This window comes from Ailuropoda melanoleuca, chromosome 7 (assembly GCF_002007445.2).
Source record: "Ailuropoda melanoleuca isolate Jingjing chromosome 7, ASM200744v2, whole genome shotgun sequence".
NCBI classification, from domain to species: Eukaryota; Metazoa; Chordata; class Mammalia; order Carnivora; family Ursidae; genus Ailuropoda; species Ailuropoda melanoleuca.
This window is the reverse complement of record NC_048224.1, coordinates 6,880,635-6,906,576: the sequence shown is the minus strand read 5'-3', so window position 1 is coordinate 6,906,576 and position 25,942 is coordinate 6,880,635. Positions and strand designations below refer to the sequence as shown.

Sequence of the window (25,942 nt, the reverse complement as noted above, 5' to 3'; positions counted from 1 at the left end):
TATGGCAAATTCCCGAGAGAGTGCCTTATTTCTTATTTCTCATTACATTAAGGAGTAACAAACAAACAAAAAATTGGGAAATTGAACTAGCAATATGTTTATAAATTTATTTAAAGTCTACCAAAACTAGGGTTGTAAAAGCAGTGGTCATTTTTCTTTCTCTTAATGCAAGATAATATATATTTTAGCTTTAAAATCATAGAAATATCCATCAAATTATAAAAGCATTTGGGTCACTTTATTCTCATTGCTATTCTGTGCATTCAGAATAGGTCAAAATAACAGGACCAGAAAACGGGTTTTGATAATCTATATAAAAATGCTTTAGGAAATTCAGTTTGATCCTAAGCAATCATTTTTCTAGACAATTATACAAGTACTTCTGGAAAGATTGATGTTAGCCATTAAAATAGAGCTAATAATATTAACTTCCTTTCAGTTAAAAACCCAGAAGGGATAGATGAAACATAAGAAGTCAATATTTCAGTATTTTTAACAGATTTAGTTAAGCGAATCTACATATTTGAAGATGTTATATTTGGTTAAATTTAAGTACATAGATCATATTTATATGATCAAAATATTTAAGACATTGATCTTTTTCAAGTATTTTTGGAATGAAATTAATTTTGTATAGTAGATATTGAAAAAAATTATAATTTTGAAATCTCACAAATATATCAACCTTGTATCAGGGTGGGTCACAATACTTCAGCGTAAAAGTATTAGATGGCATGATGATTATTTTTTTCTTCTTGTAATTTGGTGTGAAATTAAATGATTACAAGTTGTAAAAACTTATAATCTTTGAGAAAGAAAAATCTATGTGTGCTACGGAGGTTAAAACGCACTTGCTGAGGATTCTTCTTGACTTGAGCAATTGTTGAAGGATTTATTCTATGGATAGGAATTAGCCAGTTGAATCCATATAAAGCCTGTAGAGAGTCATACATCACAGTACTAGACTTGGCTTCATCTTTAGATACCCAGTTTCTACATTCTCTTTCACTAAAGGTGAATGCCTGATAATTGAACTTTAAATTCTGAGTTTCTGTCAGAAACGTTAGCTTGATAATACAGAGGCTGTTCAAAGCACCTTCTTTCTTTCAGAGAAGTGTACATTATATCAGTTATCGGAGTGCCTCAGGTTCTGTGCTTTGATTTCATCACTTACCTTGCAAACTTAAAAAAAATGAGAATTAATATACAGGAAAGGGCAAAATTACATAGTTCATGGATTTGGTATAAATTGAATGTACACATATAACTCTTCACCTTAATCAAAGTATAGAAAATTATTAACACTCCACAATAGTGTGTATCCCCTCAGTCAGTCCTCATCCTCTCCCCAAAAGAATCACTGCTTTTTTCCAGCCTATGTGAGATAAAATTGACATATAACTGTGTAAGTTTAAGATATACAAAGTGATATTTGATAGACACATATACAGTGAAATTATTACCATAGTGAGTTTAGTTAACATATCTGTCACCTCAGTATTAACGTTTTTTGTGTGTGTGGTTTAAACATTTAGGATCTACTCACTTAGCTTTCAAATATACCGTAGAGTATTGTTAACTATAGTGACCACACTGTACATTAGATCCCCAGAACTTACTTAAAACTGGAAGTTTGTGCTCTGGGATTAACATCTCTCCACTTCCCCTAAACCCTGGCAACCTACAATCTACTCTCTGTTTATAGGAGATTGGCTTTTTTAGATTCTTTGTAGAGGTCAGATCATACACTGTTTTGACTGTTATCCCATAAATAAGTATTTGAATTTTATGTAAATGCAATCTGAGTATACAGGCTTTGTTCCTGGCTTTGTCTTCACTTTGTGTCTGTGATATTCCATCGTGTTACATGTAGCTGTAGTTCTTTTCCATTTTCATTATATGATGTACTAGACTATATCTGTACTTTGTTGATTGTAATTTTTTACTAGTTTTTGGCTATTACAAACAAAACTGCCATAAACGTTCTAACACACGTCCTTTGATATTTATTAAGTGTGAATTTCTCTTGGATGTTTACTTAAGAGTAAAATTTCTGGGTCTTAAGGTACATATTCAGCATTTGTAAATTCTGCCAATTGTTTTCCAAAGTAGTTGTAGGTCCGTGCTCTCACTACAATGTAAGAAAATTCTCATTGCTCCACATCTTTGCTTACACGTGGTGCTGTCAGCTTTAAATTTCTCTTTTTCCAATCCTAGCCACTCGGGGGGGTATGTTGTAGTATCATATGATGATTAATGATACTGAGCACCTTTTTATATGCTTATTGATCATTTGGCTATCCTCCTTGGTGGAGTTCCTGTTTTAAGTCTTTTGCCAATTTTTTTATTGGTTTGTCAGTCTTATTGACTTACAAGAGTTTCTTTTTTTATATTTTCTGAATACAACTTCTTTGCTGGACATTTGTATTGCAACTGTCTTTTTCTGCTTTGTGTCCTGCTTTTTGACTCTCTTAGTTATATGTTTTGATGACCAGAGGGTGTTTTTTTTAATTCTAATAAAGTCTAATTTGTAAAACTTTTCCTCTATGTGTATTGTCTCTTTTGTTCTACTTAAGAAATCATTGATTATGCCAAGGATATAGAGATTTTCTCTCAGAAGCTTGGTTTAGCTTCCAAATTTTGGCTGTGGTATGAGATAAAGTATGTATGTTAATTAATTTTCCATTTGACTATCCATTTGAACCAGAACCATTTATTGAAAAGATCATTCTTTTCTCCCTCACATTGGCACACTTAATCATGTGGCCATATATATGTGGCTCTGTTTCTAAAATTTAGGTTGTATTCCAGCTTTTTAAAATACTTTTATCATATTTTAAATGCAATCTTTTTTAAAGTTGTAGTTTCTGGTTGTTTTTTTCTAGGAAATAGAGCTGCTTTTTTATATTGACTCTATCAACTTTATTTAGAAGGTTGTTCAGATCTTTCATATCCTTATTGATTCCCCTCCATTCTGTCAATTACTGAAAGAGATTTAAGTTATAATCTCTACTTATGATTGTGAATTTGTTTCTTATTTGGATCTGCCCTTTTGCCCTAATTGTTTTGAGATTATATTTTTGTTTTATTTTTTTTAAAGATTTTATGTATTTATTTGACAGAGAGAGAGAGCACAAGCAGGGGGAGCAGCAGAGGGAGAGGGAGAAGTAGGCTCCCCGCCTAGCAGGGAGCCCTATTTTGGGCTTGATCCCAGGACCCTGGGATCATGACCTGAGCCTTAGGCAGACACTTAACTGATGGAGCCACCCAGTCGCCCCTGAGGTTATATTTTTACATGACTAAGACTGTCTTGTCTTTTACTGAATTGACCCTTTATCTATATGAAGTGTCCTTCTTTATCTTTAGTAACACTTCTTGAAGTCCACTCATCTCATACTAGGGCAGGTGTACCAGGCTTCTTGTGGTTAATGTATGTATGGTGGATCTTGCTACTTTCATCTTTATCTTTTCTATCATTAATTTGTGTCTCTGGTAAACAGCATGTACTTGTGTTTTGTTGTGTTATACAACCTTAAAATTGTAGTCATTTAATGTAATTGTTAATTTTGTTTTAATTTACAATTTTTTGTTTTGTCTTGTTTATTCATTTTTTTTTCTTTTTTGTATTTCACTTATAGTTTTATCAATTTCTTCTATTAACATGCTAGTTATACTTAATTGTATTATTCTTTTAGTGGTTACCCTAAAGATTATAGTAAATATCCTTGGCTTATTTGAGTCAACTTTTTTAAAAAACTTATTTTGTAATTATAGATTCTCAGTAATTTTTCAGTATTGTATAGAGAGGTCCTATATGTACTTCACCAAGTTACCTCCAGTGGTGACATCTTGGCAATTAAAGTAAAATGTTAAAACCAAGGAAACTTATAATGGTTTAATGTCTATCAATTTTTTTCAGTCTGTGTCATTCTTTCTCTTGAATAGATTTGTGTACTTATTTATTGCTATACCCTGTTCCCTCCCTGCCACCACCCCTGTCCACTGGCAACCTTTCTGTCTTTATAATTAAATAATTTCAAGAATTTTATAAAAATAGAGTCATAATATATGTGACCTTTTGAAATCGTCTTTTTTTTATTCCACATAATGCTCTGGTGAAACATCCAAATTGTTGTGTATATTCATATTTTGTTCCTTTTTATTGGTTAGTATTATTCCATGGTATGGACGCACCTCTTGAGAGAAAGACCCTTTGTTTCCTCCAGTTTTTCACTCTTGTAGATAAAGCTGCTGTGTGGTTTTTTGTGTACATAACTGTAATTTCTGTATAATAAACGCCTAAAAGTGTAATCGCCATGTTGCATGGTAAATGCATGTTTAGTTTTTTTCAGGAACTGCCAAACTTTTTGTCAGAGGGGGTCTACCATTTTACATTCCTGCCAGCAGTGCACAAGCAGGCCATTTTCTCCACATTCTCACCAGCATTTGGTATTGTCACTATTTTTTATTTAGTCACCCTGATAGGTATATAGTGGTATTCTTTGTGCTTTTAATTTGCATTTCTCTAATGGATAATGATGCTGAATGTCTTCTATGTTCTTATTTGCCATCCACTTATCCTTTCTGGTGAAATGTCTTTGCTCCTTTTCTAATTGGATCTTCTTTAACATTGAGATCTGAGTTTTCTTCTTTTAGGCCAGACATGGGTTTTTTGTTAGATATATTACCCTTAACTTATTTTGATTTTACTTTAATTGGAACTTTTGCTACTTCCTGGAAAATGAAAGGAACTTAGTACAGTTCAACTTCCTGTACCCTACTTGTGTCTTTTGAGTGATTATTATGTACTTTCATGCCTACCTGTATTTAAAACTCCATAAATGTTATTTATTGTTTAAAGACATTACCACTGATTTATTCCCTTAAAAAAAAAGATTATTTATTTTAGAGAGAGTTCGAGAGCGAGCAGGGGGAGGGCAGAGGGAGAGAGTGAATCTCAAGCATACTCCCTGCTGAGCATGGGGCCCGATGTGGGACTCGATCTCGTGACACCAGCATCACAACCTGAGCTGAAACCAGATCAGACACTTAACAGACCAGGCCACCCAGGCGTGCCTCAATTTACTCAAATCTTTAAACCCTTTTTTGTGCTCTTCAGTCTTTTCTACATTAGGGAAATTCCATGAGGGATCTTTTGTATTTCTAAGAATTTACTTGTGTATTTCTTTAGTACAATTCTGAAGCAACACTGTGTGTGTGTGTAGGGACGGTATTCTGAAAATGCGAAGTTGACAGTTTTCATTTTTAGTTTTTTTTTTATTGTATTGTCTTCTGTTTTTCATTGATTGGTGAGGTCAGTTTTTTTCTTCTTTGAAGATAAGGTGCCTTTTTTTTCTGGTGGCTTTTAAGATCTTCCTCTGTCTTGGCTTTCAGCACTTTTACTATGACTTGCTGTGATAGTCCTCTGGGACTGACACCAATAATCCCTGCCTTCTGGTGTTCACACTCTTGTGTGATCTCTTCTCCTTTAGTATGGGGTTGGTTTATTGATTTGCTTCTAATGAATAGAATATGGCAGAAGTGATTGTTTCTTTTTGATATCTTTTTTTTTAAGATTTTATTTATTTATTTGACAGAGAGAGAGAGAGCCAGTGAGAGAGGGAGCATAAGCAGGGGGAGTGGGAGAGGAAGAAGCAGGCTCCCAGCAGAGCAGGGAGCACGATGCGGGGCTGGCTCCCAGAATGCCAGGATCATGCCCTGAGCCAAAGGCAGATGCTTAACGACTGAGCCACCCAGGAGCCCCATTCTTTTTGAAAACTTTAAAGACTTTTTTCACAACATTTTATATAAATTTTCTGATTGATCTCAGTGGAAGGGTTACTCTGATATGGCTATTCCCACAGTGTGAGCTTAATTGTATATAGAACTAAAGAGAATTTTTTTGTTTTCTTGGAATGCTGTTATAGAAGCAGCTCTCTTAGCACACCTCCAAATAAGTGACTTGCTCGTGAAAGGATACTGTCCTATAAGGCGTATGACTGATGCTCAGAGCACAAAACACTTATTTTCAGACATTTTCTTGTGTGTGCTTCTGCAGCTGTCACCAGGTAAATGGGCATTCATCAGTCATCTTTAGAGCTGTTTTGCCTGTCATAATTATTTTTATAATTACATGGCTTTGTTATATAATATAAAAGTTTATGGCAAAGGATTTTTTCCATGAAAACTTACTTAAATTCTTTTGAAAGACTACATAAATGAATTGATAAAACAATTGTTGATAAATTGTGTGTGATCAAACTGTAAAACACTGAAGAAAGATCTCATAAAAATCCAGGTTTCTTTAATGAAATTATTTCTCAAGTGTCCAGATTCTTGCTTCATCTTAAAGAGAGGAATGAAAAATAATGCCATATTAAATGAGTGTAGCTCATACAAGAAAGAAGTGGGTAGCTCTCATGCATCAAGATATTTGTAAATGAGTATATTCATGCTTTAAGTTAAAATAAAGTATTTAAGTTATGTATTTGTCCCGCGTTTTGATTTCTGCTTTATCTGGCCTTTTGAAATAACTGAACCAATTTCTGTTCTGACTGCGCCCTAGTTTTTTTATAAGATTTTATTTATTTATTTATTTAAGAGAGGGAGAGCGAGAACACAAGTGGGCAGAGGGGCAGAGGGACAAGCCGACTCCCTGCTGAGTGGGGACCCTGACCCAGGAGGAACCCCAGGACCCTGAGATCATGACCTGAGTCAAAGTCAGACACTTAACCAACTGAGCCACCCAGGCCCCCTCCCCCTCCCCACGGACTGCATCTTAAAAGAAGACTTCATCTATACTTCTGAATACTGAGGGGTGTTTCATCCTGCCTTTTTACAAAGAATTTGACTTTTTAATTGAGTAATTTACATAACCTTCATTTTAAGTTATGTTTTAGGTATTAGCAGTAATTCAAATCCATAAATTAAGTTAATATGTTTATTTACTGAGAACATAAAAGGCCTTTTTAGATTGAAATACTCAGCCAGAACTTAAACGGAGAACAGATAATTATTTGGTGACTCTTGCTCATTTACTAGCAACTTCCATAAATTATACAGATTGTTTATCTGTATATAAAAATCACCAGATAGTTGTGTTTTCTTCTGTTTATTTTATATTTATAAACCAAGATGGGCATCAAGCTTTTTTTATTAAACATTTATGCTGTGTCTGCTATGAACAGGTCTATTGAGACAAATGAAATCATTCCTGTTTCTCAAGGAGACTGGAGTTCAGAAAGCCATTTCACTAAACAGTTACAGCACAGTCACAAGGTGCCTTTGTGCTTTTTTCTCAGTGTAAATCTGCACATTTAAAAACAATCCTTTTGTATGATGATATCTTAAATTTTAGTTTTTAAATATGTGATCTCTTTAACCTCTGCTCAAGGGCCAGGAGGAGACAGGAGGAGTCATTGACATTGGTTAAAGCTTTAACAAATTTGGAAAAAAAACTATTGATATTCAGTACTTTTATATGATTCTCATGGTATTGTACTTGTTCTGGTCCTGGAACTTTTAGAGTGCCTTCACACCTACTCTTCCATAAAATCAGAGCTTCTGTTTCACCGGTTAACTTCATGTAGATAAACTCTCGATTCTTGGAATGTGATTTGTTCATTCTGGCTTACCGTAGCAGAAGTCCAAATATTTTTCTCCTATGCAAACATACTATAGTCATTAGGTCTTGGTGTGTGGGATCCTCAGCCTGTCACAGATTTCATTATGCCATCTGCTTCAACCTGAGCGGTGTATCTTCTGCTGGCAGACTTTATTGAAATTGCCATGGCTCAGGATAAAAAAAAATCAAGTTTGGCATAAGGAGCTTGCTTTTGAAAAAATAATAATTGATCACGCCTGCTGTAGATTTTAAAATAACCATTTGAAAGGATTCCCAAAACCCTCTTCTCAACACAATGATCTCTCTTTCATCTGTGATTGTAGATAGCCAATATAATATAATATAAGCCAATATAAGTTGGATTACTGGTAACTTTGTTAACTTACTACTATCTGTTACCTGTTTTAAGAACAGGTAGCAAGCTCTTAGGCATGGATTGGTGATGTGTTGTAAAATATTTTGATTGCTCTGTCAATGTAAATTTTACCTAATGTCTTATTTCCAGAAATGATATCTCAAATGACTGTTTGTTATGTATATAAAACAGACATAGGAACACCATGATGAAAAAATCTACTTACTAGGTGTGTGACTTTGTATAATTTTGTCATCTGAAAAATGGAAATAATGATAGTGGGAGGGTTGTTGGGGAGATGAAATCAGAGCAGGTCCCTAAAAAAATAAACATTTATTCTGCAAATGTATATTGAACGCCAACTCTGAGCAAGGCACTCTTACAGAGTTAAGGATATAAGAGAGAATAAAACAGTCCAGTTCCTCCACGGGGGAATTCTACATTCTAGTCTGTCCACACAGATTGGGAAGGAAGCTCCATGCAACAGGGTCCATGGCAACTGCCAAGAAGAAAAACAGGACAGGGTAAGCTCGCAGAGCATAATGGTGGGGTGCTGTCTTGGGTAGGGCTGTCGGGGAGGGCGTCTCTGGGATGAAGTTGAGTACACCTGAATGAAGGGAAGCAATAAGCATGTAGATGTTGGGGAAGGATGTACGTGGCTGATAGAGTGAGCAGTTTGGTTTGAGGAACTCTGATGGGGTCAGTATGGCTGGAGTCTCCGTGAGGGACACAGTGCAGGAGATGAGTTCAGAGAGAGATCCAAAAGCATCATTGATGTACTCTTTCTGATAAATAATTTTGGGTAAAAATTTGCAGTACAGACACCCTACAGAAATGGGAAATTATTTAGCTTTAACTTGATGCTCTGTATAACAGGCACATACAAGTAATCATAGAATGTTTTTCCAGAATGGAATGATCTTTTTTGTCATTGTTGTTACTTATGTCATTGTACCTGGAGTTAGCCAAACTGCGAGGCTTTAGGACACAATCCTCCAGGCTTCCAACTCTGTTGGAGACTTTTGACACCAACAGCGAAGAGTTAAGGTCTAACTGTGAAGTTAGAGGGAAGAATCCACAAAAGACCACCCTCACTTCTGAGATGAACTGCAAGTTCTGGATGTTCCCCAAACCACCCTCAGGTTCAGTAATTCAGTATAAGGACCTGTGGAACTTACTGGAAGCTTTTGTACTCGTGCTTATGGTCCATTATAAAGAAAGGGTACAGGTGAAAAATCAGCCAAAGGAAGAGATGCATAGAGCAGCCTGAGAGGCTTTCAAATATGAAGCTGCCATTTTCCTCACAAAGTGTTTCCTTTTCAGGACAGTATGACAGAGGAATCTCACCTGAGTTTGGTGTTCAGAAATTTTATTAGGGTATCATTTCATAGGCATGATTGACTGCCTATGTGATTTAACTTAGTGTCAGTTTGGGCTGATATCTTGTGGACTTGGAGCCAACCATGAATATCTGGGAAGTCCAAAGGCTTAGAGGTTACTTCCTAGGAGCTGGGGATAAAGGTCAGACCTCTCTTCAGGAAAGACCAAGTTCTTTACTACATATATTGTTCAAAAATTCAAGAATATAAAAGATTAAATTGCCCCCTGTCTCTCAGGGACAACTAATGTTATATTGGTTGGTTGGTATATATTCTCCCAGACATTTAATACAAATATAAACATCTTTTTTGAATGTGCATTGTGTCATACTGTACACATTGCTTGATAACTAGCCTTTTTTCACTTGAGTGTGTATGTGAATGTGTATGTCCATGTGTGTTTTAATGAGTACCTTAAAGTTGAACACCGGATGTAGGTTTTGAAATTTTTCCATCAGTAAACAATGCTGCATCCTTATACACACATCTTTGTAATACACAAATACACAATTTCTCTTTGAAATTAATTTCTTAAAATAGAGTTGCTAGATAAAAGGGTATGGAAATTTCGAAATTTCATATGTACTTACTTCATTATTACCCCTTGGGATGTCTTGTATGAAATAGTTTATGGAATGTCAGATTTGTTAATAATCTTCGTATTGCTCTTAGGTAAACACTACAACATTGGCAATTTCAAACGTCGAATATGCTCACATTCCACATCCCAGCCCAGCTGTAATTCCTACTCTGCAAAATGAACTGTTCTTGTCATCCTCAAATAATGGGAATCTGGAAGCATTTACAGGACCTGGTACTCCACACGTCAATGGGAAACCTGCTTGTGATGAATTTGATCAACTAATCAAAAATATGGCCCAGGTAAGAACATTTCTTTCTGTTAGTTATGATAGAACAGTGTGAACAAGTCCTGAATAATTGGAAGAATATGTATATGTTTATATTGTATTATATAAATATATAATGTATATTGTTAAATTATATTTATAACTTCTGAAAAAATTGAAATGGAAAAGAAGTGGATTTTGTGTGAGTTCGGATGGATCAGAAATTTTTCTATTTCATTTTTTTTTTTTCTTCAGGGTCAATAATAAAATGCATCATTCTAGGTGATGAGTAAGCAAGGTTATCTGAGAAATTTCTTTTAAATTGTTTTTTTAAACTTAGTAATGCCATTAATAAAATAACTGTGAATGGTGTGATTGACTTTTAATTTTATTTCTTGCTTTGTTTCCTGAACAGGGTCGCCACATAGAAGTTTTTGAGCTCCTCAAACCCCCATGTGGTGGCCTTGGGTTTAGTGTTGTGGGACTCAGGAGTGAAAACCGTGGAGAACTGGGAATATTCGTGCAGGAGATCCAAGAGGGCAGTGTGGCCCACAGGTAAGACTCTCATGGCATCTTCTCTGTTTTTGATACTGTATTCGGAAGGTGTTGATGACCTTGGGAGAATTTAGAGAAAGAAAAATGAATAAAAACAGAAACTTTTAATATAATCTGCTTTAATCAGTTTTTAGAAATCTTTAACATTTCTGTGATAAAAAGCAAGTCCTTGGAAGGGAGAGTATCTTCTAAATACAGTCATAGTCACTTCTTAGGAAGGAAAGGGACATTATACTCATTATTACTAAATGGGTTCTTTTCAGTTAGATTTAAAAGTTGCAATATAGAAAAGTATACAAATGACCCACTATAACTTGAGCAATATTTTGTTAATATACTCAAAACAGCAGCTCAATGTATACACCTTTGTTTTTATTTGTAGTAAATAGGAACATCTAAGACAAAACATACAGGTTGAGTGAGTAGCTATAAAGAAGGTGGCTTTTAAATGGGAGGGATCGATTAGAGGTAGGTAACTGGAGCCCAAACTTCTATTTTTAAAAGTGAAACTGCAAGGAAAAGCTTAAAAAGTGTGGACATTAGAAAACTGGCTTAAAAATAACCTGAAACTATATGGCAAAGAAGCTGTCATTTTCTTGAGAGCTGTCATGTCTTTTATCCCTTTTTTCATTCCTGATAGAGATGGAAGACTGAAGGAAACCGATCAGATCCTTGCTATCAATGGACAGGCACTTGATCAGACAATTACACATCAGCAGGCTATCAGCATCCTGCAGAAAGCCAAAGATCATGTCCAGCTAGTTATCGCCAGAGGCTCATTGCCTCAGCTCATCAGCCCCATAGTTTCCCGTTCTCCATCTGCAGCCAGCACAGTTTCAGCTCACTCTAACCCGGTGAGTACATAAGATTTGTAAAAGGGACAGATACTGTTTTTATAATTCTTTTTTGGGTGTCTATAGATTTCCACTTCCTGTAGGTCCTTATATTTCTTGAGTTTTTCCCATTTTATTCTTTTAGCTCTCTCTAGTTTGGAATATTAGTTATTTAATTATGATTAAGTTACTACCTTCTAAATCATCTTTTATCTTTTTTTTTGTGTATTTCTTCTAGTTGACCACATTCCTCCAAAAAAAAAATTCAGTTTTTTTAACAAACCTGCCTCTATCTGCACACAAATAATGGTCTTGATTTTGCTTTATAAATTACAGAATTACACTGTTTGAGTTAGCTGTCAGTGACTTTAAGGAGTCCTCTAATTTGAAATCCTGTGAGGCAAGATTTTATAGAAGATAATCTTAACAGGTGATGATTTCTCCTTGATCTTTTTCTTTTTTTAGAAGTTCTACAAAGGATCTTGCAAATCAGTGCCTATCTTCAACTGGTTAAATTCAGTCACTATAAAGTTGTATTGATAATTTCAAGAATGATTATATCAATAGCAGTAACAGTCTGTTGAAAGGGAAGTATACTAAACCAAAGGGACATTGTTAAGGCTAATTTTTATGTCTGAACTCCATTATTTGATACTAATCACAAAATAATATTCACAAAAATCTCAACTATAAGAAAATTTTTAGTTTTCCCAAATTTTTTTCAAATTCACGCAGGAGTTTTGTTTTCAGGTTCACTGGCAGCATGTGGAGACTATTGAACTGGTGAACGATGGATCTGGACTGGGATTTGGCATCGTTGGAGGAAAAGCAACTGGAGTGATAGTAAAAACCATTCTGCCTGGAGGAGTAGCTGACCAGGTAAGTTACTCCAACAGGTGTTTTATGCTGTTTTATCAAATTATATGCCTTCATCTTTTATATTTGCTGTTAGAAGAAACTTTGGCCTTATATAATGTCAAAGAAGCTGAGTTAGAAGCTTCTGTTTTGCTGGGCTTTTCCTGAAATGTTATCTTAGCCCTGGGAGAAAGATCTTTGAAAAGGGACATTGATCTTAAGTTACAGTTCTATTTATTATTTTTTAAAGATTTATTTATTTTAGAGAGAGAGAGCGCTCGGGCACAAGGAGAGGGGCAGAGGGAGAGGGAGAGAAAGAATCTCAAGGAGACTCCCCACTGAGTGCAGATATTGACGCGGGGCTTGATCCCATGACCCTAAGATCATGACCTGAGCCAAAATCAAGAGTTGGGTGCTTAACCGACTGAGCCTCTCAGACACCTGTTAAGTTATAGTTTTAGGCAATGATCTTAAGATTCTTGTAAAACCACAGGCTAAAGCCCAGGTTATGGTTTTGATCATTGTAGAGGTAGCTCCCTTTATTTTATGATCATAAATCATATTTATAAACCTAGTCAGCTGTTTTATAGCCACAAGGTATTATGGAAAGAGAAATACTTTATTATTGAGAGAAAAAACAAGATTCAACTTGTCCCTTTAGTGATGGGTCACTTGTGTCATCTTTGTAGATGAAGCACAGCCTATTTTTATCACTCGGAAGAGTTCGTTAAAGCATTGCCATTTATTCTCTGTGACACTGTTAGAATATATGTGAGAAAAATTGTTGTACAGTTACTAGTTATGATTTATATTTTAATTTGAGAAGTTCTAATATTAAGTAACTTTTGCCTTGGTTATAACATTTTGTTTATAAAGTTGTTTGTTTTTGCATGTGTATTTGAACTTAAACTAGGAAGTCAGTTCATCAAATATTTCTCATATTCATAAGTGAAAGGCCTGTTTAATGGCAGCTTTATCAGTTGAGGTATTGACAGTAGCAAATAATATGCATTTTTTCTTCCTTAAATATTAGCCAGCCTCTAAAAGTATTTAATGAAATTCCCCAGTTGACTGGTTTGCAATAAACTAAGCTTTGTCTTCAGTATGGAACTGCACTGTCCAATACTATAGCTACTTGTAGGTACTTGTTATTTCTAAAATTTAAATAAATTAAGTAAAATTAAATAAAATGAATGCCTGCGGTGCCTGGGTGGCATGATCAGTTAAGTGTCCAACTCTTGATTTCAGCTCAGGTAGAGATCCCTTGGGTCATGAGATCAAGCCCTGAGTCGGGGTCCACGCTCAGCACAGAGTCTGCTGAAGATTCTCTCTCCTGTCCCTCTGTCCCACCACCCCCACCGCTTGAGCTCTCTCTCTAAAATAAATAAGGAAAAATTTTAAAAATTAAATAAAATAACAAATTCAGTTCCTTAGTTGGACACATTTCAGGTATTCTGTAACCACATGTCAATAGTAGCTGTCATATTGGATGATGCAGAACATTTCTATCACTGTAGAAAGTTCTAGTGAATAGTGCTTGTATGGAGGATAATAAGACTCCTCTATCTAAATTTTCAACTATTTCATCTGAAAATTATCCTTTTAGGGATATTTTAAATTGAAAGTGCAAGACAGAAACGAAACGTGGTATTAATTCACTGCTTTCTTGTTGTTTATATTATATTTTTTGAGTAATGTGTATTTGCATACACTTCATCTTTGCTTGGTGGCATTTTCTTTTTTTTTTTTTCATCTCTCAAAAAACTTATAAAAGGCTTAATATTTTCCTGTATATAGTGGGTAGAAATCAAATTGAAAAGCTCTTTTTAACTGTTGATTTAAGGAATGTTTGTGAATTTCATTTACTTATATCACATTGAATAAGGATAAAAGATGCATCAAAAGACAGTTAACGTAACATTCACATGTTTAATGTTCCGTGATTGGTAATTCACATTACTGCTGTTTTTAAATTATTCTCTTTCCCTCATTTACAATTTATCTGATGAAATTAAAATATTAGCAGCCTGATTAACCGATCTTTTTATTCAGCATGGGCGATTATGCAGTGGAGACCACATTCTAAAGATTGGTGACACGGATCTGGCAGGAATGAGCAGTGAGCAAGTAGCACAGGTGCTCAGGCAATGTGGAAACAGAGTGAAATTGACAATCGCAAGAGGTGCCACAGAAGAGCCAGCAGCACCCACCTCTCTGGGCGTCACCCTTTCCTCATCCCCACCTTCTACACCAGAAATGCGGGTAAGTCGGTAGAAACAGTTACAGGAACCTCATAGACAATAGCATTTAGATGATAGTGATGTTTAGAAACTAGACTTGATGACATTCATTCACGTATTAGTGCTAAAGAATGAAAATTCAAGTGTAGACATGTTTCGGCACTAATAATATCAATTAGGAATCATGTGTAACAGATGAAAAATAGGTTTCTTTAAAAAATTCTAGATTACTATTTTAAATTTTTCTCTAAGCACATTTATGAAGATAGTCTTTTGAAAGACAGTAAAATTTTAAAGAATTATTTGCCACTAATAACTAAAATGTTGAATTTTATCTTTCTCTTATCTGGAAGGCTCTCTGTTAGGTGGGCTGTGAGTTCCAATCATTCTCCTTCAGTAACTTTCCTTTTGGGAGGAGGAAAAGGGGTGGGAGTATCAACAAAATAATTTTATCCAAAAATTTCTTAAATATTTCAGAACAGAATTACATCCAATTTCTAGATAAGCTTTATAGCAAGTGCAAGTCCCACATTCCTTTCTCATAGATCTAAAAACATCTATGATTTTTTTCTGTTAAAGTTTTTTTCTAATTAGTTGCTACAGATTCTTTTTTAATAGCCTAACCTCCTCCACAAGCCCTTTAAAACTTTATTAGAACACTTGAAATTTCCATGATTCTGTTGTTTTTAGGATTGAGTTATTTGCTATTTTTTGCACAGAAAAAGAAGTAAAGAAAGAAAGCTTGTGTATGAAAGTATTTAAATCACATTCTTTTGTGGTAAACAAAACATTTTATTCAGCAATATATAAATGAATGCAATACCGAAAACCACTTGATGTAATTGAAAGCTTAGAAAAATATCTATTCTGTGCATATCATCATTTCTGAAGCTTGTGCCCCTTTTAAAACCATTCGATAGTCAAATTGCCACCCTCTAAAATAGCACTCGCATAAGTCTTATTAAAAATAGAAAACACATTTGTTTCAATTGTAGCAGATTTCATCCTGTCATTTTCTTGTAATTATCTAAACTTTAAACTTTTGCTAAGTTTGCACAGATAATTATGTGCAACGAAAAAATAAACTTCACTATAAAATTATATCTCACTTAGATGGACTATCAGTGAGATATAGTCAGAGTTCGCTTAAAGAAAATGAAAACACATTACCAGCTAGCCCCAACCTGTATGTCCATTTGAACATTCATTCTGTCGTGACCTTTGTAGGGTTCTCTGGGGAGTCTGCTGGTACCAAACAAGTACCCAGTGCCGGTAGCTTGCTGATGACTTATTGCACTAGTCCACTAATGCTGAATTCAGAGAACCTTGCCCTGCAGCCCAGCGTATAATTAATAACAGTTTTACATGTTAGAGAAACCTGCTTTCAGCTGTCATTTCAGGAATGAAGATCGATGCAGAAAGGCAAGCTTTCCTTATAAAGAGCTTTTTTACATTAAAGTCTGAATTTACAGAACAAATACAGTAACAATTTTAAATAGCCATCTCAAAGAAAATAATATAAAATTACTTCCTGCATCATCAGTTTACTTACTGATCACGGCCCTATGAATATAAACACTGTGCTGCGTTCTTTTTAGCTCTGGACCTGAGCAGTATTGAGAACCAATACAATCCCTATTCTCTGAATTTGCATTTTTTTGTTGCATTTTGTAGGTTTCAAAATCATCATCAGTGTATTAATAAATTATCTGGAAGATAGATTAACTCCTATTCATGGTGTTAGAATCAACTATTCACTTCAGATAGTAGTGGCAGCAGGTTAGTGGACACTGGGTCCTGAGTGGACACTCTGGCTCTTACATTCTGCCAGCGATTTTACACACTGCAGAGAAGTTTAAGAGCAGGGTTTTTGCAACCAGCTTACCTGTATGTGAATTCTGCTTCTAATAGATTGCTTACTTCCTTGGAAAGGTTTATGTTTCTCAGTTTCCCCAGAGAAAAATTGATAGGAATTGTACCTCCCTCATAGGCTTGTTCTAAGGAGTAAATTAAGACATGTCAAGTGTTTGTTACATAGAAGCTGCTCAATAAATGTTAGCTGGACTTGTTATTCTTATTCCTGATAGACAGTTGAGCAAAGCAATGATTAGAAAAATTCAGATTTGAACTTGTTGACCTGAATTCAAAACATGAGTTCTTTCAATTGTAGAAATGAAGATAAGCCATCTCTGAAAATAGAATGTTAATAGGAGACTCTTTGATTTTTAAAATTTTGTATACACAAATAATAATGCATTTCTCTGATAAGGAGTATTCCTCCTTACTGCTAACATTACTTTTGAGTAACAATGTAACGCTCAGTTCATGTTGTTCAGATTGAAGAAGTAGTCTCTTCTGTACTTCTCTAGCAGAGTTCTTCGCCACCTAATATCATATTATTCCTAAATACAGGTTGTTGCCTTTTGAGTTTATCTTGTTTGTTTACATGTTTATTGTTCTGCATATTTATTTATTGATTTTATTTTAGGTTGATGCTTCTACTCAGAAAAGTGAAGAAAGTGAGACATTTGATGTAGAACTCACTAAAAATGTCCAAGGATTAGGAATTACCATTGCTGGTTACATTGGAGATAAAAAATTAGGTAGTTTTAAATACTTTTTTTTTAACTTGGGAATTGCCTCTGATATCTTTGTCTAGTGAAATATTGAATCAATATTATTTATTTTAAGATTGCTGGAGAAACTGATCAAAAACTTCCTTAGGAATAATTCAGTGTAGGAAACTCTGATATTGTGTTTGACAGACAAAATCATTGTCTTATTCTCTAGACTAGGTTTCTGTTGGTTTTGTTCCTATGGCTTGTTGATTTATATTTATTCAAAATTAGGACTTTATATTTGGAGAATGAAGGATGGATAGTTTTTGAATGTGCTTTGAAATAGTAAAAAATAATCCAAAAACCCTATCTCTAATCTTAGAACCTTCAGGAATCTTTGTAAAGAGCATTACAAAGAGCAGTGCTGTTGAACATGATGGAAGAATCCAAATTGGAGACCAAATTATAGCAGTAAGTAACACATTTAATAAGAGCTTTGTTAATTTTCATGGTTGAGAAATTCATTCTCCTAGTTCAGTTTTGAGAACTACAGTTAGCTTCATACTAATTTAAGCTTTTTGGGGATTTGAGGCTGTCATTGCAATTACCCGTTTTGTTATTTTGTTAAAGAGCATTGATAGAAGCTTCACTGATCTCAATTCTAAATAATAGAATAATTTCTGATATATCTGATTTCTGGTTGTAATGAATTTGTTACATTAATATACTTATACTTTAGTTGCAGACTATCTAAATGTAAAGACCGGATATCATAATCTTTAGTGTATTTGAATCCTAATTTTGGGATATGTGCATTTTTTTTACTATATCAGCGGAATGAAGCTGTTGTTGGCTCCATGTCCAGGGCTCCTTTTAGCTCTAAGAATATACAGAAATAAAAGAAATAGATCTCTAGTCCCTCTTAATCAGATCAAGCCCATCACTGTTACTGTAGTAACCTCAGTATGTTTTGAGCATAATGCTATTCAAGGCAGTGTACAGAAGAACTCAGCTTCAGTGTTCTGTGCAAACTGGTCTACCCTAACTACTCCTCGAAACACACGTCCGAGAGACCGTACACCAGGGGCTTCCTGGTCAGATAAGATTAGGAAAAACTGCATGTGATAAGATGTCTTAGGGATTCATAATGCACGTTGAAAAATCTAAGATTCTGAGAAGTTCTGCAGTAGAGAAAATCCAGCTATTTTGCTTAGGGTTTTCCTAAACTTTTGTAATCATGGGCTCTTTCTTTCCTCAAACATGTATTATTCTTTGGAAGACATTTTGGAGAATACTGATTTATCTTAATATGTATTTGTTTATGTTTAATTAAGTCTGTTATTTCCTTGGGATCTTATTATGATAAGAATGTAGAATGTTAACATAAGACTCCTTGTTCATAGTGACATTATTCATAATAGCTAAAATGAGGAAGTAACCCAAATGCCCATCGATGGATGAATGGTTAAACAAACTGTGATGTGATACAAATATATATAATGGAATATTATTTGGTCTTACAAAGAAGGAAATTCTGTCATATCCTGCAACATGGTTGAACCTTAAGAACATTATTCTAAGTGAAATAAGGGAGTCACAAAAAGACAAGTACTGTATGTTTCCATTTACATGAGGTACCTAGAGTAGTCAAACTCACAGAAATAAAAAGAATGGCTGTTGCAAGAGTCTGAGTGGAGGAGGACATGGGAAGCTGTTGTTTAATGGGTACCGAGTTTTAGTTTTGCAAGGTAAAAACATTCTGGAGATCTGTTGTATGACCCTGAATAAAATTAGCACTACTGAACTTTACAGGTAAAAACGGTTAAGATGCTAAATTTTTTGTTACGTGTTTCCTACCACAATTAAAAAAGAGAGAGAGAGATGCCCTTATATCTGCCTTTGCTTCTACATTATAACTTCCCTAGTCTTCTTGGGCTTAGTTCTATAAAACTAAGTACACCTGTTCACCTCTTAAAACCTACTCTGAAGATCAAGTTGTGCTTGCCATGTAAGTTGGTTATAACCTGAGAATGAGTTTTAACCACTGTATCTTCATTTGTCATATAATGAGAATTAACTACTTTTTTTTTATTTTGGAGAAAAAGAGTGGAGAGAGAATGTGTAGATACAGAATTTAAATCCATATCCAATACTGAATTAAAAATTGAAAACATAGCTAGTGTACTTTTCTCCCTAAGATATGTATTTTAATCCATTAGAAAGCGTTTTTTTAAAAAAATCAGCTTTATTGAGATATAATTCACATAACCTACAATTCACCCAAAGGGTATAGTTCAGTAGCTTTCAGTATATTCACAGTTGTGCATCCATTATCACTGTCAATTTTAGAAACTTTTCATTACTTTAAAAGGGAGCCCCATACCCAGTAGCAGTCTGTCCCTAATTCTATCATCCTCCCAGCACTAGAAAACCACCGGTCTTTTTTCCATCTCTCTAGATTTGCATATTCTGTACATTTCATGTAAATGGAATTATACTATATGTGGTCCTTTGTGACTGGTTTATTTCGCCTAGCATGTTTCCAAGGTTCATCCATGTTGTAGCATGTATCAGTTCTTCATTTCTTTTTATAGCTGAATGATATTTCATTGTATGGATATACCACGTTTTATTTACCCATTCATCAGTTGATGGACATTTGGGTTGTTTCCATTTTTTGGCCGTTAGGGATAATCTTGCTATGAACATTCGTGTGAACGTTTTTGTGTGGATGTATGTTTTCATTTTTCTTGGGTATATCCTTAGGAATAGAATTTCTGGAGCCTATGATTACTGCTTAGCAAGCTTCTTTTCACCTACAAAATTCGAGAAGAAAACTTCCCTTCTATAATTTTTAGGAAAACCAAATGAGTAATTAATTAAAATACTTGGTATAACACTTGACATGTAAGTACAGTTTAATTAGCAAAGCAGATCCTTATTGAAAGCCTGAAGTAATTGCACATTTAAAAGCACAATAGCTTCCCTCCAAAGTCGTTATTATTTTCATTAAGTGGAACCTCACATAGGGTTTCGCTTAGGTAAGATAGTAATAAAGGTAATTATTGCCTTGAAAGGAGAAGTGTTTTCTTGTTTTCAATAAAGTCATTTGTCTTCACTGTCCCCAGTGTTCTGAGTTTTAACTTTTAGCAATATTCTCTTACTTCAAAGTCAGGAGCATCTCAGGCTCTAAGGAAACATGCAATGCTTTTGGCCATGCATTAATTTTTGTGAAATATCACCATCTTGTGGACTCTTCAGATACTGGTGGTAAAGTTCTTTACACTGGTTGCATTTTCACAACTGCAGCCTTTGGTTTTTTCTGGTTTTGTTTTGGAAGCAGCTGTTTGGAGCTCTACTCTGTTTTTATTTTGTAGTTGTCCAGGCAGTGAGAAGATTGAGAAACTATTTCTTCCTATTTTGAGAAAGTATTGTTTTATAACATTAAACTTACTTTGTTGTAAGTTTCCTGTTTTACAGATTGTGCTCTGTTGACCCCTAGGGTTTCACTGTAGACATTACAGGGGAGGGATTAGAGCAAATGCTTCCATTTTATTCCTCTTTGTGTATTGTTATTCCATATAAGAATTATTTGATCAAGGGATTCTATTGTATTTTAAAAAGTTGACCAAACTGGTCATCAGATGAAATCGTATATTCACTCTTCTTCGACTGATATATAGAAATCTTTGCTAAAAGCAGTATAGAATTATGATTGATTAAAAAAATATTGGGGAACCTGGGTGGCTCAGTTAGTTAAAGTCTGACTCTTGATTTCAGCTCAGGTCATGATCTCAGGGTCATAAGATCCAGCCCTGCGCCCCCCGCCCCTCCCCTCAGTGCAGGGTCTGCTTGAGATTCTCTCCCTCTTGCTTTGCCCCTCCCCCTGTTCGCCCAGCATGCACACTCTCTCTCCCTCTATCTCTAAAATAAATATGTAAATAAAACCTTTTAAAAATTTATTAAACAAGCTTATAAGTAAGGAAAAGTGTCAAATGTTGCCTTTGATATTTTGACTTTGTTAATAGGCTCAAGTTCTCTCTTAATATGTATCTCTGTAAGGTGTGTTAGGGGAGGGCTTGGCTGGCTTGATGGAGTGTACTCAGGAGCTGGGGTTTTCCAGTTGTTTCAGCTAGGAATTCTCTCCTCTATTATTGTTCCTGCCAGCTGTGGTGTCTGCACTACACATTGCGAGGTTGTTGGAGCTTTCCTTGGGAGCACACAGGCAGTCTCCTGCTATTGCATCTAGTCCCAGAGTACTTTTGTCTGTGGTACCATTGGGCCCGAAGCCACATCTTAACTCTGCCTGTGAACATAACAGACCAGAGCTGCCTGGGGCCCCGATTTGGGTTTTGGGGACCTTATCTCATATGTATGATAAGTGTAGTGATATTTGAACAGAAACTTCTCTCAAGAAGGCTAGAGATTTTCATGTATATTAATCACTTCTTCAGTCTGTTAATAATACCAGCTTCTCAGTTTCTTCCCAGTGTAAAGTGCTGGGCGCTGCAATTTTGGGAAAATAGGTACATTATTCCCATATTACAGATGAAGATACTGAGAAATTTGAATTGAAATCTAGTTTTAAAAGTCCATGGTTATTTCATTATACCAGTTTCTTCTGTGCTGGTACCATCTCTGACATTTGGGTAAAGAATATGTGTTTAAATTCAGGCCATCAAATTTTGAAAATAAAGAATCCAGTTTTTAAAAAAATGTATTTGAACTTTATTGTTATTAAGTTGATAAAAGCATATGTATTTGAGTTTTTAAAATTAAATTGAATTTTTAAAGAATTGAACAATAAAAATCTATTGCAGATAAAAACTTGTCATAAGTTCTGTGAATTTTGAGAATGTTTATGGACCCTTAAAGTTGAGATTTTCATGAATTTTTTCTTATTTTCTTTACTATCTGATAGTAAATAACATGTTCATTTGTTTTAGATTGATTTTTGTCTTTGAGGTTTAAATTTAAAATAAGATGCTATAATCTGCATTTATTTATTACAAAAGATAATTTTCTTTGCAAATTAATCCTTGACATATGGACCAAAGGCTCTATATTCCCATTTGGGGTGAATATCTATTTTGCAGATGGCAGTGTGTTTAGATGACATCAGAGCCTGTCCTCTTGGAGCATGCAGTCACAAACCTAATAATGACAGAAAATATAAAATTAAAATTATGGTAAATGCTGGAAAGGACAAATGGTAAAGGTGCTTTGACTATAGTCAGAGACCTTAGGATAGTTCAGTTATGCAAGTATTGCACACTGAGATCTAAAGCAAGCACTGATGTTTTCTGGGTGGACAGATGAGAAAGAGCATGGGCTGGAGGGAGTCCAGAGAGTCTATACTGGGGGAGCAGACCCTGCAGAGGCCTCCTGGCTGAGGGGAACATTGCAGGGCAGGAGTGGAAATGAGCCCTTGGGGGCTGGACAGCACAGGGATAGGCAGCACCGTATTGGAAGAGATTGGTGGCAGAGCTGGGGACTGTTTACACAGGTCTTTCTAAGCTATGTTCATGATATGAAAGTTGGCCTAAGGAGTGTCCAACGGAAGGCACTCTTGGGATGATATGATCATATCTGTAGTTTGGAAAGATCACAGGGGCAATTTCAAATGTTTTATCCATTATGAACTAGGAAAAGGGAAAGTCACATGTATTTCTAAAGAGGCAAAGAAATAAAAAGATGGTAATGTTGTCATCTTTCTTTTTTTAAAGCCAGGATAAGTATGATATGGACTATATCAGCACTCTCAGAGACCACTTTTGTCACTGTCTTCTACGCTTTTATATCCTGCGTGGTACTGACTTCCAAACTTGACTATGTATCAGGACCACCTGAGGAATATAAAAGAATATTCCCATCCTGGAACTGTTGATTCATAATATCTAGAAGTGGGACACCATCATCTGTAATAAAACAAAACTCACCGGGGTAATTCTAGTGCATCTAAGTTATTACTGGTCCCCAAACAGGTGTTAGTTCATTCTCTAATTAGGGGAGTACTCAGTCCTGTTCATTTCCCACTAACAAGCAGTAAACATGCATTTGGTGAATTGGTAATACAAATATTCATTTATTTTTTAACATGTCTTGCTCTGATCACAGGTAGATGGCACAAACCTTCAGGGTTTTACCAATCAACAAGCAGTAGAGGTGTTGCGACACACGGGACCAACTGTGCACCTGACACTAATGAGAAGAGGAGCAAAGCAGGAGGCTGAGCTCACGTCAAGGGAGGATGTCACAAAGGAAGCAGTTTTGTCTCCTGTGAATGCCAGTGGAAGCAAAGGTAACGCCAGGTTAAACTGGTTTTCAGTTAGACCCTTGTATTACTTAGATATTTTTCTAATTCTGAGAGTACTTAAAGAATGGTATTTAGTCTTCACTCTTCGTTATGAGACAAATAAAAAGGAAATTTGATGAAGTTGGTACTAACCAGAACTGTGTCCATTCACTGCAGAATGAGCTTCCGAATAAAGCGGGTTTCTTTCTTTCCTGTTGATTCAGGCACCGTTTCAGAGTCGGAAACGTGCATTTACCTTTCCATACCTGCCTTACTTTTGGGTGTCATTGCCATGTTTTCTCTTTAAGGGGAAACTGTTCTGCCTGGGCTAGGTCTGCAAGCCTCATGTTCCTAAATGTCCAGCCTTCCTGGAAGGAATCTACTTTAACAACACATTTAGAAATGTCATTCATAAGCTGTTGGTACTGAATATCTCTGAAAATTAGTGCAACCCCCTGGTTGCTGACTGATGTAAGAGTTTGTTGGTAGAAGTCAGGCTTTTGGTTTGAAAATGCTGTTTCATTTTTCCAATTATTGACCATTCTGGTATTTATGCCATATACTATTGATTATAGCAGTAGGAGACAGGGAGGCAAATCACTCGAGAAATTTATTCTTTATTTTAGAGAGAAAGTGTGGGGGAGGGGGAGAGGGAGAGAGAATCTCAAGCAACCTCCACACTCAGCATGGAGCCCAACGTGGGGCTCAATCTCAGGACCCTGAGATCATGACCTGACCTGAAATCAAGAGTTGGACACTTAACTGACTGAGCCACCCAGGTGCCCCGAGAAATTTTTTCTTTGTCATGTTAACAGGAGAACCTACCTTTTAAGTACAAGTGGTTATTGAAAAGTTTGCCTACGAAGAACACTCACCTTGGGGTTAAGATAAATACAGTGGGATTTGAAAAATTATATTATATTATACATGTAACTACTAAAATATTCTTATCTTTAAGAAAATAATGAAAAAGATGAAGATTCTTCATCTTTGAGTAGAAACACCAGCATATTACCAAATGAAGAAGAAGGTAAACACCTGGAGCCAGGTTATTATGTTCTTTATTGTTTGTTTGTTTGTTTTTTAGAGAAATGATTTTTGTAAATGTGATTAAGCCTTTATGGATACTAAATTACTAAAAAAAAAATCTATCAAAAAAGAAAAAGAGATCCTTTTCAGTCCTTATTTATAGATGGGATTACTTTCTCTAGTGGAATAAAATAGATCATTTACACCTGGCATATTTTCTAGCTGTACGTTTTTCTTTCTTACAAATTTTAAAAACCAGATCCCTTTAGGAATCAGTCAGTTATGTACAAGGTTTTATGTCAATTCCCTTCCTTCACTACAGCCAACATGTCCATATCTTATTGAGCAAGCAATAATAAAATTATCAAGTGTTTTTAAACTAAACGTGAGAGTCTTTTTTAAAGTATAATAGCTCTTAGGAATCAAACTATCCAGTTTTGGGAAGCTTTTTCTTGTCAGTTTTTCAAAAATTTGAAATCTTAATATTGGGAAGTTGGTTTGGAAAGGAATTGTTTGGAGAAATTATTAAACCTTTCTGAGATTTCTTTCAGTATAAACCTAGACTCCATCAAGCTGTTCAAACATTTTTTAGAGCAGTATTGTTTTAATATATAATTATGCCAGAATATTACTGCCATCTTTAGGCAAGGAGCTATGTGCTTTCCTTACCTGTCCCATTGCTTTAGGCGCTTTGGTAACTTAAACCCGCTGAACAGAGTCCAAGCCTGATCTTCCTTCATGTGTATGCTGCCCTTCACTAAATAGTTGTATGGAAGATTTGTGGTTCTTTAATATATCTACTTCATTATTAACTTTTTTTTCTGTTGAAAATTTTGATTTACTTTTATTATTTTAAAGGAATATTTGTGTTTGCAATAATATCCTGGGAGTGTGATATCTAAGATTCATATGTGTTAATTGCATTCTGCAATTTTTACACTAGTAGTTGAAGAAATTATTTAGGCTAAAGTGAGTATCAAGAGAAGCAGGAAAGAATAAAAAGGTTTTAGAGCATGAAACTTGATACTGTAAGTAGGGATAGGTGTGCGGGAATCACCTCCAAAGCCCAGATCATGTCTTTGCTTTGGTGAATGTGCATATGGGAGGATGGGAGGGAGATGCTCTAGACTTAGAAGTCCCCAGTTCTTTTTTAAACTAAGGAAAAACTTCTAAATGATTCTAATGCAACTACCCTAGTGCTGGTCCTCGGACAACAAACAAACAAAAGAAATTAAACAGACTCATAGATACAGGAAACAAGTGTTGGTTCCCAGAGTGGGGAGGTTTGGGAACAGGCAAAGTAGATTACAGGGATTAAGACGTACAAACTTTGGTTATAAAATAAATAAGTCATGGGAATGCATTGTACAC

The 25,942-nt window shown here is 35.2% G+C and overlaps 1 protein-coding gene across 9 annotated transcripts in view; it reads left to right on the top strand.

Annotated features, from left to right (window-relative positions):
- Positions 1 to 25,942, top strand: part of MPDZ (multiple PDZ domain crumbs cell polarity complex component) — a 128,983-nt gene that overhangs the window by 14,706 nt on the left and 88,335 nt on the right. For 5 of the 9 annotated variants that reach the window (XM_034663894.1, XM_034663896.1, XM_034663893.1 and 2 more), the window contains exons 3-11: positions 10,031 to 10,240; positions 10,622 to 10,761; positions 11,402 to 11,615; positions 12,345 to 12,473; positions 14,502 to 14,711; positions 17,178 to 17,292; positions 17,630 to 17,718; positions 23,365 to 23,548; positions 24,501 to 24,590. In XM_034663894.1, coding sequence (XP_034519785.1) covers positions 10,031 to 10,240; positions 10,622 to 10,761; positions 11,402 to 11,615; positions 12,345 to 12,473; positions 14,502 to 14,711; positions 17,178 to 17,292; positions 17,630 to 17,718; positions 23,365 to 23,548; positions 24,501 to 24,590 — 1,381 coding nt within the window. The remainder of the gene's footprint in view (positions 1 to 10,030; positions 10,241 to 10,621; positions 10,762 to 11,401; positions 11,616 to 12,344; positions 12,474 to 14,501; positions 14,712 to 17,177; positions 17,293 to 17,629; positions 17,719 to 23,364; positions 23,549 to 24,500; positions 24,591 to 25,942) is intronic. The other 4 variants (XM_034663897.1, XM_019796074.2, XM_019796073.2 and 1 more) reach the window with 2 other exon arrangements.